Source organism: Patagioenas fasciata, chromosome 3 (genome assembly GCF_037038585.1).
Source record: "Patagioenas fasciata isolate bPatFas1 chromosome 3, bPatFas1.hap1, whole genome shotgun sequence".
Taxonomy (NCBI): domain Eukaryota; kingdom Metazoa; phylum Chordata; class Aves; order Columbiformes; family Columbidae; genus Patagioenas; species Patagioenas fasciata.
Window position 1 is genome coordinate 122,847,142 of NC_092522.1, and position 13,860 is coordinate 122,861,001.

The 13,860-nt window shown below is 55.1% G+C and overlaps 1 protein-coding gene across 1 annotated transcript; it reads left to right on the forward strand.

The window, feature by feature from the left end:
• The first annotated feature begins 1,413 nt into the window (after nt 1-1,413).
• SOX7 (SRY-box transcription factor 7) lies at nt 1,414-5,731 on the forward strand. Its single transcript, XM_065835788.2, has 2 exons — nt 1,414-1,658; nt 3,731-5,731. The coding sequence occupies exons 1-2, from the start codon at nt 1,430-1,432 to the stop codon at nt 4,621-4,623; spliced, it is 1,122 nt and encodes a 373-aa protein (XP_065691860.1). The 5' UTR covers nt 1,414-1,429; the 3' UTR covers nt 4,624-5,731.
• The last annotated feature ends 8,129 nt before the right edge of the window (nt 5,732-13,860 follow it).

Here is a 13,860-nt window from a genome sequence, read left to right on the forward strand (position 1 = left end):
GACCAGGAAACCCAGGCGGATCCTGAACCCGCCGAGTTTACATTTACACACCGCGCTCTCCATCACTTGTAAGCTGACAAGAGTCAATAGGAACACCCAAACACGTGGTTCAGTTGCTGCCGACCTGCACAAACACCCCAGCTTGGGATCCGCGCTGGGTTTTTCCCCTCCGTGCGTGGGTTAGATGGGGCGACATCCAGCCGGCCCCGAGGAAATGCCTTCCCATGGTGTGCCCTGGCCCATCGGCTTTCTGGCAGCGCGGGTCGGAAATTCACCATCAGTCACGGCGGAGCTGCTGCAGCCCATGTCAGGGGGTCAGAATCATAAAGGAATCCAGCGACTAAATATATTCCTTGGGGCAGGTTGCAGGGATGAGCTGGCAAAGGGGTCTGGCTGGGGATTTTTGGTCTCATCGCCTTCCTGGAGATGGTTTGTCCCAGGTGGGGGAAGCTCTTAGGGATGACTTTCTTGTCTTCATGAGCACCAAACTGGGGAATATCGTGTGATGGTGGGGCTTCCATCCCAACTGGGCTGGGATGGCTTTGCAGGATGGGCCAGCGCTCCATGAAATGCAGCAGCAAGAAAAAGAGCATAAAGCATCAGATGGATCCCCCATGTCCCAGTGGGGAGCAGTGGGACCGACTGGGGTTGTTGTAGCCCCTGCTCTGTGTGACCTCAGCAAACTCAATCAGGAGCCCAACCAGGCTGGACAAGAAGGTTCACTGGGTATCAGTTTCCCTCCAGTGCGAGGGGACCTGGGAATTTGGGGTAACGGGGTGAAAACCTGCAGGGGGTGGCAAAGTCCAGCCTGGACTGGTGGTTAAAGAATGGGGTGCGGGGGGAAAGGGGCACATTCCTGTGGGACCCGTGCCTTGATCTCCCCTGGCGAACAGACGCACTGCAGCTTGCCAAAGCCTGGGGAGAGGGCTGGGGGGAACCCCTATAGGGACCTTCAATTTGGGGCCACCCCAAAACCTCTCCATGCTGTCATCGTTCCTCTCTGTTTTGAAGCTTTTGAGGTGCAGGGGTAGGGGGGGCAGCTGGGGCTGTGCAGGGGTGGCAGGGCCATTTCCAGCTCCCTTTCAGCGGGCAAAACAATAAAAAATAATTATAATAAAAGGGGAGGGGGGGCGGGAAGTAGAAGGTTGGGGGGTGCTGCCCCCCCACCGGGGGGGTGCCGGGCAGAGGGTGGAGAGAAGTTTTCTCCCCGCTCCATCCTGTCCGGTGCTTGAGGAGTTTGCAAACAAGGAGGAGCAGCGGAGTTCCCCTCGGTGTCATTGGAGGAGGCTTTCTCCAAGGAGCTCATAAATACGAGGGAGGCCGGGCAAGAGGCTGGGACTGCGCGGGGACCCCGAGGGCAGCGCAGCGGGCAGGGGCGGGGGCCGGGGCCGGGGCCGGGGCCGGGGGGGCGGCGGGGCCGGGTCGGGCCATGGCTGCGCTGCTGAGCACCTTCCCCTGGCCGGAGCGGCTGGAGGGGGACGGGACCGAGGGGCTGCGAACGGGGCCGCAACCCCCCCGTTGTCCTCCGAGGGAGAAAAGCTCCGAGAGCCGCATCCGCCGGCCCATGAACGCGTTCATGGTGTGGGCGAAGGACGAGAGGAAGCGGCTGGCGGTGCAGAACCCCGACCTGCACAACGCGGAGCTCAGCAAGATGCTCGGTGAGGAGCGGAGGGGCGAAGGGGTTGGGGATGGGAGGGGGGTGATCCCGGGGGTGGGTGCCCGTGTAGCCACCCGGGCGGCTCCGGGGGTGCAAACCCTGTCTGGATCCAATAGCCCAGGCTGGGCACCCATGCACCCACCCGGGCATCCCACGGGGTGCAAACCCTGCCTGGATCCCACAGCCCGTGGTCCCGTCGGCCGTGAACCAGATTCGGTACCCGGGGGGAGGCACCCGTGCACCCACCCGGGCAGATCTGGGGGTGCAAACCCTGTCCAGATCCAGTACCCCGGGGTGGACACTCATGCACCCATCGGCCACCCCATGGGGTACTAACCCTGTCCAGATCCCATATCCCAGGGGTAGGCACCCATACACCCATTGGCCATTCCTGGGAGTGCAAACCCTGTCTAGATCCCACACGCTGGGGTAGGCACCCGTGCACCCACCTGGCCATTCCCAGGGGTGCAAAACCTTTCTGGATCCAGTACCCCAGGGTGGGCACACATGCACCCAACCGGGCATCCCATGGGGTGCAAACACTGCTCAGCTCCCATACCCCAGGGCTAGGCACCCATGCACCTACCCAGCAATCCCGGGGGTCCAAAAACTCTCTAGATCCAGTACCTTGGGGTGCGCACCCATGCACCCACCCGGGCACCCCCTGGGGTGCAAACCCTGTCCATATCCCATGCCCCAGGGGTGCAAACTCTGCCACCCTAAAAGCCTTTCCCAGGTCTGGCACCAGCACCCTGGGGTGTGTGCATCCTCCATGCCACCCCAGGGGATACAGGCAGGTCCAGCACACAAGGGGTGGGCACCAACATGGCCACGCTGTGGGGTGCAAATCTTGCCTAGGTCCAGCCCTCGGGGGGCAACATGCAGCGGGCTTGTGGGGTGCAAAGGCCGGTAGTGTCCCGCACCCCAGGGGACAGGCACTGTACACCCTGCCACCATCCCTCAGTGTAAACCCTGCAGTGCTGGGCTGCCAGTGCCAGGGAGCCCTGGGTGCAATGTAAGGAGGGACCCCCAAATTTTCCTGGCCCCGCTTTGTCCCCAAACTCACTAGCCCACCCCAACATTGCATAGCCGGGCAGCGGGTAGGACAGTAGTGGTGTTTCTGCTGTTTCTTTTCAGAGATCACGACCCATTTTGCATACACATTTGTTTCCCCACTCCCCATCCACTATTTCCCCCTCCCCACAATCCCTTTTTTTTTTTAATGTGAAACCAAGAGGGCAAACTGAAAAAAACAGCCCAGACAGCCTGAGAAAGAGCTGCCCAAATTGCAACACAGCTTTGCTGTCCAGCCTCTTACCCGAAGTTTCTGTTTCCCTGGACAGTTTTGCGGTGTTTTCTTTGGTGGTTTGGTTTTTCTCCTCGCTGCTTTGCCATGCAGCATCTCTGCTTATTCAATGTTATTTCTGCTGTCTCTTTGGCAAGGGGAAAGCGTCAAACGCTTTGATCCATGTCCTTATTTCTCCCCCTGCCCTGAGGGACAGCCTGGGGCAGCCTCACCATGGCTTACAACCCCCCCCCATCCCACTGCTGCTTCTCTGTCCTGTGTCCTGGGGATGTTTTGTGTATCTCAGACAAGCAGGTTGTGGCACCCGTGTCCCCGTACACCCCGGTGCAAGTCCCAGCAGGGCACATGCTGGGACACAACCAGGGACGCCACATCCTGACCCCCTGCCCAGCCGGGCATGGCCTTGGCAATCCCCGCTCCATCCCAGAGAGGCTTTGCAAGATCAGGCCGTGGAGCTGGGGGAGTTTATTTGCCCTGATTTATTTGCAGCGAGCCTCAGCTAACCTTGAATCCACCCTGCTTGGCATTTGGGATGGGGGGAACTGGAGGACCTACAGTGGCTTCAATACTCCCCTTTTTCACCCTCCCACTGCTACATCGTCCTCCTTGTGGGTTTGTGGGGTGCATCGCTCATGTGCACCAGCTCGGATATTGGGAGCCCCTACCTTGCCCTTGGGTTTTGTGCCTGCAAGCGTGGGGTGGCAGCTCCCTTTCCTCCCCTATGTGGCCTCCACGGGTGCTAAGGGGAGTTCCATTCTCCATTTCAGGCAAGTCCTGGAAGGCTCTGAGCCTCCCGCAGAAGCGTCCCTACGTGGAGGAGGCCGAGCGGCTGCGGGTGAAGCACATGCAAGATTACCCCAACTACAAATACCGACCCCGGAGGAAGAAGCAGGTCAAGCGCATCTGCAAGCGGGTGGACCCCGGATTTTTGCTGGGCAGCCTGACCCGGGACCAAAACGCGGTGCCGGAGAAGCGGACCTGCGGCCGGGCTGGGGGGGAGAAAGAGGGGCCGGGTGAGTACCCCCCTCGCCCGGGGCTGCCGGCCATCCGCGGCTACCGAGAGGCTTCGGGCAGTGGCAGCAGCACCAGCGTGGACACCTACCCCTACGGGCTGCCCACCCCCCCGGAGATGTCTCCGCTGGACGCCATAGACCCCGAGCAGAGCTTCTTCTCCTCGCCCTGCCCTGATGAGCATCATCGCTCCCACCTCCCCGGAGCCACCTACTCCCCGGAGTACGCAGGCAGCTCCATCCCATGCAACCACCACTCTCTCAGCCCCATGCCGCAACCCACCACCTGCATGATCCCCCCAACCTCCAGCTGCCCTTCTCTTCCTCCTCCTCCTCCTCCAAGCTACTACACACCCGCCTTCCCCTCCCTGCACCCCCCGAGCCTCCATGCCCACCTGGGCCAGCTCTCCCCACCACCCGACCACCACGGCTTTGACACCTTGGACCAGCTGAGCCAAGCTGAGCTCCTGGGGGAGATGGACCGCAATGAGTTCGACCAGTATCTCAACAACCCCGGCCATGGTGACCACCATGTCTTGGTCAATGGACACGTCCCAGCGGCCGGTGGCTCCCACACCTCCGAGACCAGCCTCATCTCTGTCCTCGCCGATGCCACGGCCACCTACTACAATAACTACAGCGTCTCCTAGACCCCCGGCCGGGGCCGCCTGGACCAGCTGAGGAAGGACCTGACACAGTATTACAAGGCGTTGCTCCCCGGGGACATCGCTCGCCGTCCCTCAGGGTGACTGAGTCCGAACCGCGAGGGCCATGGAGTCTTCTCGGTGGCGTAGGTAAAGGATTTCGGTCGTCAGCTCGTCATCTGTGTGAAGCCTTGGGTGTCCTGCTCCGCACGGGGCTTTGGGGGCATTTCCCCTTGCCAAAGCCCTTTGGCCAAGTCCCTTTTCCAAAGCAGAGATGCGCCTGGGAGTGCGGGAAAGCTGCTCCCCAAATTTCGGGGCATCCCAGCTCTGATTTGGAGTCAGGAGGGTGGCAGCATCCTGCAGAAAAAAGTCCTGGTCAGGGAAAAAGCCCCTTCAAGGGGACATCCAGAGGGGACACCAAGGATGATGCTGGGCTGGCCCTGGGGATGTGGGGGCTGTAAAGGGGCAGCCAGTGCCGAGGGCGGTCAGTTCTGGAGAGGGGTAGGATCAGGGCTTGGAAAAGCAGGGTCTGGTCTGGGTTCCATCTCCTTGGCCTCCAATCAAAAGCCCTCCAAACACTGGGGAGAACATGAGCTGCCCTGGGAACAGGTCCTGGGGATGAGCATTTTGGCCAAGAGGTGATGATGTAGCAGATATACATTGTTTTTCTTTAATCGAACATCCTTTGAAGGCGAACGCTTCCCTTTTTGAGCCCAATGCCTCCTCTAACTCTGACGTATTATTGCTTGTAATAAAGCTGTACATTGATTTATTCCTTCTATTATTCCTCCCCTCGGATTTTGTATTTGCTCGAGTTCCCTTCTTTTTCATAAAGATGAAGCTTTATTTTAAATCAGTTATATGACATGATTAATCTTAGTGTTTACTATATGGCACTTGGTAATGATTAGTTAGTAGCGTGGCTATGATTTTCTGTTTTCAGTCCCAAACATGTATTAATAATAATTGCAAATAATACTTAAAAAGCCCCACAACTTCACAGGTTTTTAAGCTAAGGCATTCCATCTCTTTTGTGTGACTCTATGCATTTTGAATGAGTGTAGATATGAGTTTGCATAAAATATTTAATTTAAATAAATATGTTTTTATACAATGATTGTTTTATGATTTAAATTGCTGTAACTATTGACAAAGTTTTCAAAACAGAAACATTTCCCGTGCGAGTGCTATTTTTTTAAGTTTTTTTTGATGTTGGTATTTTCAGCCAAACTTTTCTACTTCCATTTTGTTTTTTTTTTTTAATAAAAAAGATCTGTGGTTATGTTTACAAATTGTGGATTGCTTTCTAAAAACCGACTCGTCATGACATGTCACTTCTCATGGTGTGTCTTGGGGGCAGCAAGTCACTTTGGTGGCCTTGATCCTGCTTTTGCCAGCTCATGAATATGTCCTTTTAACGCCAGGTCCTACATAGATATTACAGTAAAGGGTAGGCAGAGCTTTGCTGTTTTGATGAGCACCAATGACGTTGCTTATTGGTGGAGCGAGTGCCAGAGCCTGGAGTGTGTTTTTTATTCACATTTAAGGCCATCTTTCATAGTTCATGCTGATTTAAGATGCTCCACAGTGTGAGGGTCATGTAGAGGGTCCTTGGTGCAAATGCAGATCAAGGCCATGAGGCCTGAGAAATGGAGTGTGAGTCAAATTTGGGGAGCCTTGTAGGTGGATGTGGGCCTTCAGGCATTAGTAGTAAAGAGAAAAATCTTAGTCCTTCTTGTTGCCTGTCACATCACATCCTACTCTTGCCGGGCATCACTTTAGGCTGTGTCACCGTGGTCCTCAGGGTTGAGCCATGCACACCTGCCAAAGCAGTGTCGTCCCAGGCTATGTCCTCCTGCTGGGGCCCAAAAAGTGGAAGAGCAAGTTCACTTTGTGATGCTTACTTACGTGTGTTGGCTGGAAGGAATCTCCTGAGGTCACTCAACCCACCCAACCCAAGGCAACCCAACCCAGCTGAGCTGACTTGCCTTCCATAAATGACTTATTTCTGACTCAGGGAGCCCATAGCAAGTATTTGGGGAGGCACTAACATGCCCCTGTCCTGTGTTTATGGTTGTCCTTTGTCTCCCACTCATAGTCCTCCTGGAGACACGTCACCTCTTCCTTTGCCCATCGCTCAGCATCCAAACCCACCCCTGGCCATGTGCAGTTGGTTTCCCTTTTAGAGGGAACCAAATGGATGCCTTTGAGTGTCCTCCCAGCACTGTGGCCTGTGGTGGCTCTTGCAGCAACACAGCACAACGGTGTGATGGTTGGTGTGGTGCCAAGGTGGCCGATGAACTAGCCCAGTTGGGTCAGTGTCGTTTCTTCAAGAGGGTTTGTGAATCAGCCCGATGGGGCTGGAGTGAGGGAGGTGCTGTGAGCCTGTTTGGTCTCTGTGCCCAGCAGCATTGACTCACGTTGGATCACACCAGGAGCAGGAGCAGGGCTGGAGAAGTCCTGCTCCTCCCATCTCCTGCTCTGCCCACGATCCCTGTGGTGCCCCATGGGATGCTCACGACTCCTTGGAAGTACATTAGAAATTGTCCGTAGCAGGGAATGGCACGAGTGTGGATGTCCGAACCTGGATCTGCCTTTCAAGCAGCAAATCCAGGGCTGCTCCTTTCCAAGCAGGCTCTTGTTAGATGGGCAAACACCCCAGGGCATCAGAGGGTCACCTACCCCAGGGCATTGGGTGGGGACCCAGCCCAAGGTTCTCTGTAAGTTGCCTTTTCTGCCAGGTCAGCTGAGAACAGCGTGATGAGATTTTTAAACTGCCTTGGTGAAGAGACAGAGAGCTCATCTGTCCTGGCCCCGCAACAAGATCAACTCTGGGTATCCCCACCATCCCCTCTGGGACACTGGCTGCTCTCTCCTCTCCTGCTCCTTGTCCCTATGTCCTGAGCAGTGATGGGATCAACTGAAACAGCCCAACACCCAAGAAATTGTTTACGCTGAGGGTGGTGAGAGCCTGTCCCAGGTTGGGCAGAGAGGTGGTGGATGAACCATCCCTGGAGACATCCCAGGCCAGGCTGGACGGGGCTCTGAGCAACCTGAGCTGGTGAAGATGTCCCTGCTCATGGCAGGGGTTGGACTGGATGAGCTTTGAAGGTCCTTTCCAACACAACTATTCTGTGATTCCTTGACCCCACAATCTTCTTCCTCACTTCCCTTCTTGCACACAGAGTCCCATTCAGGGTTGGCGGAAGCAAAGCCCACACCAAGAGTTTCTGGCGGTGGCCAGAGTGTGGTTTCACCAGGAAAAGGGTTTCTTCTGTGCATCCCAGTCCCCAGGAACCCGCTGGGTTGGGATGCACCAAGACTCCCGCAAGCCGAGCGTGTCCCCACTTGCTCAACCCGGTGCTGTGTGAGGAGTGGTGGGAGCGTGTCCCCGTGCTCCCTGCACGTCAGGAACAGCTACAGGCCCCAACCGGGACCCGGGGCCCCCCGAGGGCGTTGGGAGCTGCAGCCAAGGCAAGGTGGGGCTCCTGGGGAGCCGGGGCTCGCCGGACGGATCCGGGCACACGCCCAGCGCTGGGAGCAGACGGCTTCCACCTCCCGGGACACCGGGAGCTGAGATGAAATTCAACAGCGGAGCCATCCGCCAGTTCTCCAGGTGGATGGAAAATGCAACCCTATGGGTTGCCTCCCCACCCCCCTGCAGCATGTTTTTGGGGTGCAGGGTATTGCTGCAGAGACCAGACAGAAAGTAAATGGCTGACAGGGGTGGGAAGGAGTCTTTTTTGCTTGGAAGGCAGACATCCCTGCAGAGGATTGATAGTCATGGAGGTTTATGGATGTTGGGAGGGTCTCCACCCCAAGCAGAGCTTGTTCCGCATCAGTTCTTGGCATGTTTCTCCTCCCTCCCCATCCCAAACCCACGAGCCCGAGGCTGTCTCTGTGCACACTGAGGAGTCTTGTGGTTTGTGGGTTGCTTTCCCCAGGCTGGGAACCAGCAGGAAGATCAAATCAGGGCTGCAGGAAGGGATAAAATGACCTCACACCACATTTGGGCTCCTGCTCAGGGGTGTCAGCTTGGGCCAGGGCAAGGGTGTCTCCTTGCCAGGAGGTGGCCAGGGTGTGAGTCCTCTGCCCCCACTGTCCGGTGGCCCTGGCCAGACCTTGGCCCCCGTGGCCGTGTGGGCCATGGTGCTGGGCAGTGGGAGCAGGGATGAGGTCACCTTCCCGGACAGCACTGTGATTCGGGCTGGACGAGACCTGTGGTGTGTGTCATGCCCTGGTCCTCCCAGTTTGAGCCATTTCCTTTGTATTCCTTGAGCAAGTGCTGGTTACTCTCCATCCTCTCTCCACCAGCCACCTTTGCTTGTCACAAAGCCATCAGGAAGGGGTAGATCCCAATGACAAGCAGCCATGTGGCTGCTCCATGCCTCAGTTTCCCTGTTTGTAAAATTGAGACAATACTTCCTTTCTTCATTCCCATCCTTTTTCTGTTCGATAGTGGGACACAAACTGTCTCTTACCAAGAGTTTGAACAGGACCAAGTGCTCATGCTGCCCTTAGCATAAGTGGTGTCTGCCCCATGCAAGGGCTCTGGAAGATGAAATTAACTGGGAGATGGCTTTTTTCCCTCCACTGCTCTCAAAGCAGAAGGCAGGGGAGGGAAGTAAAGGCAGAGAAGGAGGCGAGGAGACCTGACCGAGGTCACCTTGCAAATCAGTGGCAGAGACCAGGGGAGACCCTCAACACTACCAACTCCCCCAAATCCCCTTTTGCCCTCTCAGTTTCTTTCTGCTCATCAGAAAACACCTTCCCCCCCACCTTTCTTTGACCCCATCCCATCCCAACTCCGAACCCCGTCGCACCCCGCGGGGATCCACGGCTGCTCCTGCAGGCAGCGGGGAGGCCAGGATCACTCCCTCCCGTCTCTCCAGAGGAGGGAATGAGACAAGCTGCTGAGTGGTTTCCTGCCCACTGCTGCCAATGGGAGCTGCTTGGGGTGCCGGGAGCAGGGGAGGATGTGTCCGGAGCTGAGTGTTTCCTGGCAGATAAGGCCAGCCTCTCCTGCCGGATGTTATGAGTCCAGGTCCTACCTCCACGTTTCAAGCGAAGGGGCCGAGGAAAGGCTTGGATGTTTATGTCAAGGAAAAATAACTTCTCCCTCTGTGTACAATCCTCCGGCTCCCCCAGGGCTACATGCGGGAGGGTAAATGCTGGGAATGGGAAAACAGCGGCGAGGGGATGGAGGTGGGTGATGGGGTTGGTCCCAGGGCAGGAGTGCTGTAGGCTGGGCAGGTTGGGTTTAATCTCTCCCTGCTAGGCTGGGGTGAGCGATCGCCAGGGCAAAGGCAGGAGGAGCTGCATAGTGCAGACTCAATCCCCTGGGCTCAGGCTCAGGATTAGAGTTCATAGAAGGGAACAGAGCTGGTGAGGGGCTGGAGCACAAGTGCGATGGGAGCGGCTGAGGGACCTGGGGGGTTCAGCTGGAGAACAGGAGCTGAGGGGAGACCTTCTGATCTCTGAACTGCCTGAAAGGAGCTTGGAGCCAGGGGGGTCGGGCTCTGCTCCCCAGGAGCAAGCGCGAGGACAAGAGGCAATAGCCTCAAGTTGCACCAGGCGAGGTTTAGATTTCATATTGGGAATTTTTTTTTCCTGGAAAGGGCTGTCGGGCATTGGAACAGGCTGCCCAGGGCAGTGGTGGAGTCACCATCCTCGGAGGTGTTTAAAAGACACACAGATGAGGTTCTTAGGGATATGAGTTAGTGCCAGCGTTCAGTTAGTGGTTGGACTTGATAATCCTTAGGGTCTCTTCCAACCAAAATGATTCTATGATTATTCCAGAGTTGCCTTGGTGCCAACCCACTTGGCCAAACCCAGTACATCACCAGTGGTGCCCACCTGGAGGAGATCCAGCTCCCAGTCAGGACTTGGAAGAACTCCTTCAAGGCAGGAGCTCAGGCCACCCATTCCAGCCTCCGTGGCTGAAGCACCACGTTCGGCTCCTGCCCTGTCTGTCATCCAGGGACTCAGAGATGCTGAAAGAGGGAAGAGGGTGAAAGAATTGGGTCCAACAGCCTGGTGGTGCCCAGATGGCCGGGGAGGGGGGGAATGGTTGTGTTGGTGGATGTGGAGTGAGACAAATGGGGATCTTCTGCCAGTGAACAGTTTCCATCTGTTTGAAACAAATAAGTAAAATCCAGTGCTGGCTGGACCCTCCTCTTTTAGATGCAGCTTGTGCTCTCCTGCCATTCTTCTGGGATCATTCACAGGGCTCAAGACAAAACCTCTGCACTGCCTGAAGGCTGGTACATGTCCAGGGTCATTGCTGAACACAGGAAAGGACACAGAGAGACCTGCACTAGGTCACACTGGTCAAGAAACCACCTCAGGGAAGATCCTCAGCCCTTGACAGCAACTGTCCACAGAGTGAAATTATCACCATCTCCAGCACAACAGAGTCCAGGTGAACAAGTCCTCTCCCAGCTCTGGGGTGGAGGTAGCCAAGGACATCCCCAGGGAAGGTTTAGATGTGGCCACCTGGTTTGGATGCAGCCAGACAGACCCAGGGGCCTCACCTCAGGGCCAAAGAGTTGAGTTTGGGCACTGCTAGAGAGCCTACAGACTTTTTTTCTTCTGACTGAGAGTTTTGTCTTGGATATCAATAGAGAGAAGTCTGATAACACAGAAAATCTGGCAATCTTTCTTCCAAGGTGGTTAATGAGAGCTGATCTGCCTCCTCACCTTTGCTTACCCCCATTACAATGCAAAAAGGAGTTCTGAGGGTCCCATTTCCAACCAGTGGGGCAGAGGGAGGAATGGAAGACACCCTGAGGATTGTAGAATGGGTAGTTTGGGTTGGAAGGGACCTTCAAAGCTCATCCATTCCAACCCCTGCCATGAGCAGGGACATCTTCACCAGCTCAGGTTGCTCAGAGCCCCGTTCAGCCTGGCCTGGGATGTCTCCAGGGATGGTTCATCCACCACCTCTCTGGCCAACCTGGGACAGGCTCTCACCATCCTCAGTATCAAAAGTTTCTTCCTCATGTTTGGCCTGAATCTCCCCTCCTTTACTTTAAAACCATCACCCCTTGTCTTATCAGAAAAGACCCTCCTAAAAACTCTGTCCCCATCTTTTTTATCGGCCCTTTTTGAGTATGGGAAGGCCACAATAAGGTCTCCCTGGAGCTTTCTCTTCTCCAGGATGAACAAGAAGAAAGGGAAGATGGGGAAGGCCCTTCCCTTCCTCCTCCTCAGAGCTTGGGGACCCCAGGAGGGTCTCTGCCAGCAGCTGAAGGGCATCTGAGGAACATTGCTGTTTGCAGGGCGGGTTTGGGGTTAAGAAAGTTCATGTTGGAGACCTGACCCATGCCTTCACACCATCGCTCCTACTGCCCTTCCCTCAGCACCCCAAATATCCCCTCCACCCCGCTGGCCAGCTGGGACGCACCCCACCTCAGCAAGCCCAAGATGTTGTTCTTTCTCTTTGATTTCCAGGAGCTCCCGTTTGGCCCCCAGAGCTTCACAGTGAACAAAACATCAGAAGCTTGGGCTGGTGGTGCAGGAAGGAAACCTGTTCACGTGGCGGCTGAGTCATGATCCTGCTGCTCCCTCCCAGCATCCCAGGAGCAGGCAGCATCGGGTACCAAGGGGTGGCAGGTCCCAAACCCCCCCTTGTCCAACTAGGGCACCAAAAATCCTTCTTCCCTGCTGTCCCCTACCTTCTTGCTTTCAGAAACAAAATGCCTTTTTAAATTGTTATTATTTTTTTTCTGCAGCTTGGGTGGGAAACCCTGGATTTGCTTCCCTAGCAAGCTAAAAATCTCCACATTATCCTTTTGGGTCTCAGCCAAAATCCAGGGAGGATGCTGAAAACCTTCCATTAAAACAAGCTTCTCAGCACCCCTGACTTGGGACCAGCTATGTGATTCTCTGCCGCCAGGGACAGGCTTCTTTCCTTGAGTATCGCATGATACCATAAAGGTTGTCATCACTCAGACCACTCTACAGTAGCAAAGACCTGAGGTCTAATTTGTCTCTGAATGCAGGAGCACCTGGGGCTTTAGTCTGGAGAGGTCGATATTCCCAGTTCTACCTCTATAACATATATACACACAGGGGATTTATTACATGTATATATGCATATATATATCTACACGGGTCACATCTGGCCATACTCAAAGCAGATGTAGTCCATGATGTTGTTTCTGATGGAGCAAGGGAAGTTTGTCTGAAGAGGAATATAAGAACAGGGTAAGCGGAGTGATGCACCCCAGATCATCTGCAGCTCACGGCTTTGTGAGCTCTCTGTCTTGACTCACAGTCAGTGGTATTTTCTTCTGTACACTTACTCAGTTGTGGGTTTAAAATTTTAACACTCTCCACATCCCCACTCCATGTGAAGAACCATCTCCTTCTGTTGCTTTGATCCCACCACCTGCCAGGTTCTTTTGATGCTGTATTTCTCTGGTTGTCTTATTCCTTATTTTCTCTCTTTGGGCCATGTGTGATTTTGTAACCATGTATCATACTGTAGAATAGAATAATAGAATAATTTTAGTTGGAAGAGACCCTAAAGATCGTAGAGTCCAACCATTAACCTCACACTGTCACCAAACCATGTCCCTAAGAACCTTATCTCTGCATCTGTCCAGCCCCTCCAGGGATGGTGACTCCACCACTGCCCTGGGCAGCCTGTTCCAATGCCTGACAATCCTTTCTGGGAATAAATTTTTCCTGATGTCTCATCTAAACCTCCCCTGGTGCAACCTGAGGCCATTTCCTCTTGTCCTATCACTTGTTACTTGGGAGAATAGACCAACACCCTCCTACAATATCCCACCCCTTTAGTCATCTCTTTTCCAGCCTGGAGACCTCCATTCTTTCCCTCTGGGTCTCAGTCTACCATGGGAGTGCTGAGACTGGATTTGCTCGTTATTCACTTCAGGAATATTTGTCAAGTGCTGGGGGTAGATCCTGCAGAGGAAGACTTGTGTATTGTGGAGTTTCAACAGCTTTAAACTATCATTATTCAGGGGGAGACTGGGTGGAGGAGACACCAAGAGATGCTGGGTGGGTGTGGGAATGGTGGCATGTGCCGAGAGGAGGAGACAGGAGGTGGACCCTGTCTTGGCGAGACAGGAGACGAGGGTTTGGGCTGCTGGGGACAGGACTAGATGGTGCAAGAGGTTGGAGAAAGCAGCCAAGGAAGGAGGAGGTGGGTGTGACAACCATGGTCCGTCAAGGAGGGGTAGGGCTGGGAAGGAACAGAGCATGACCGGAATGAGG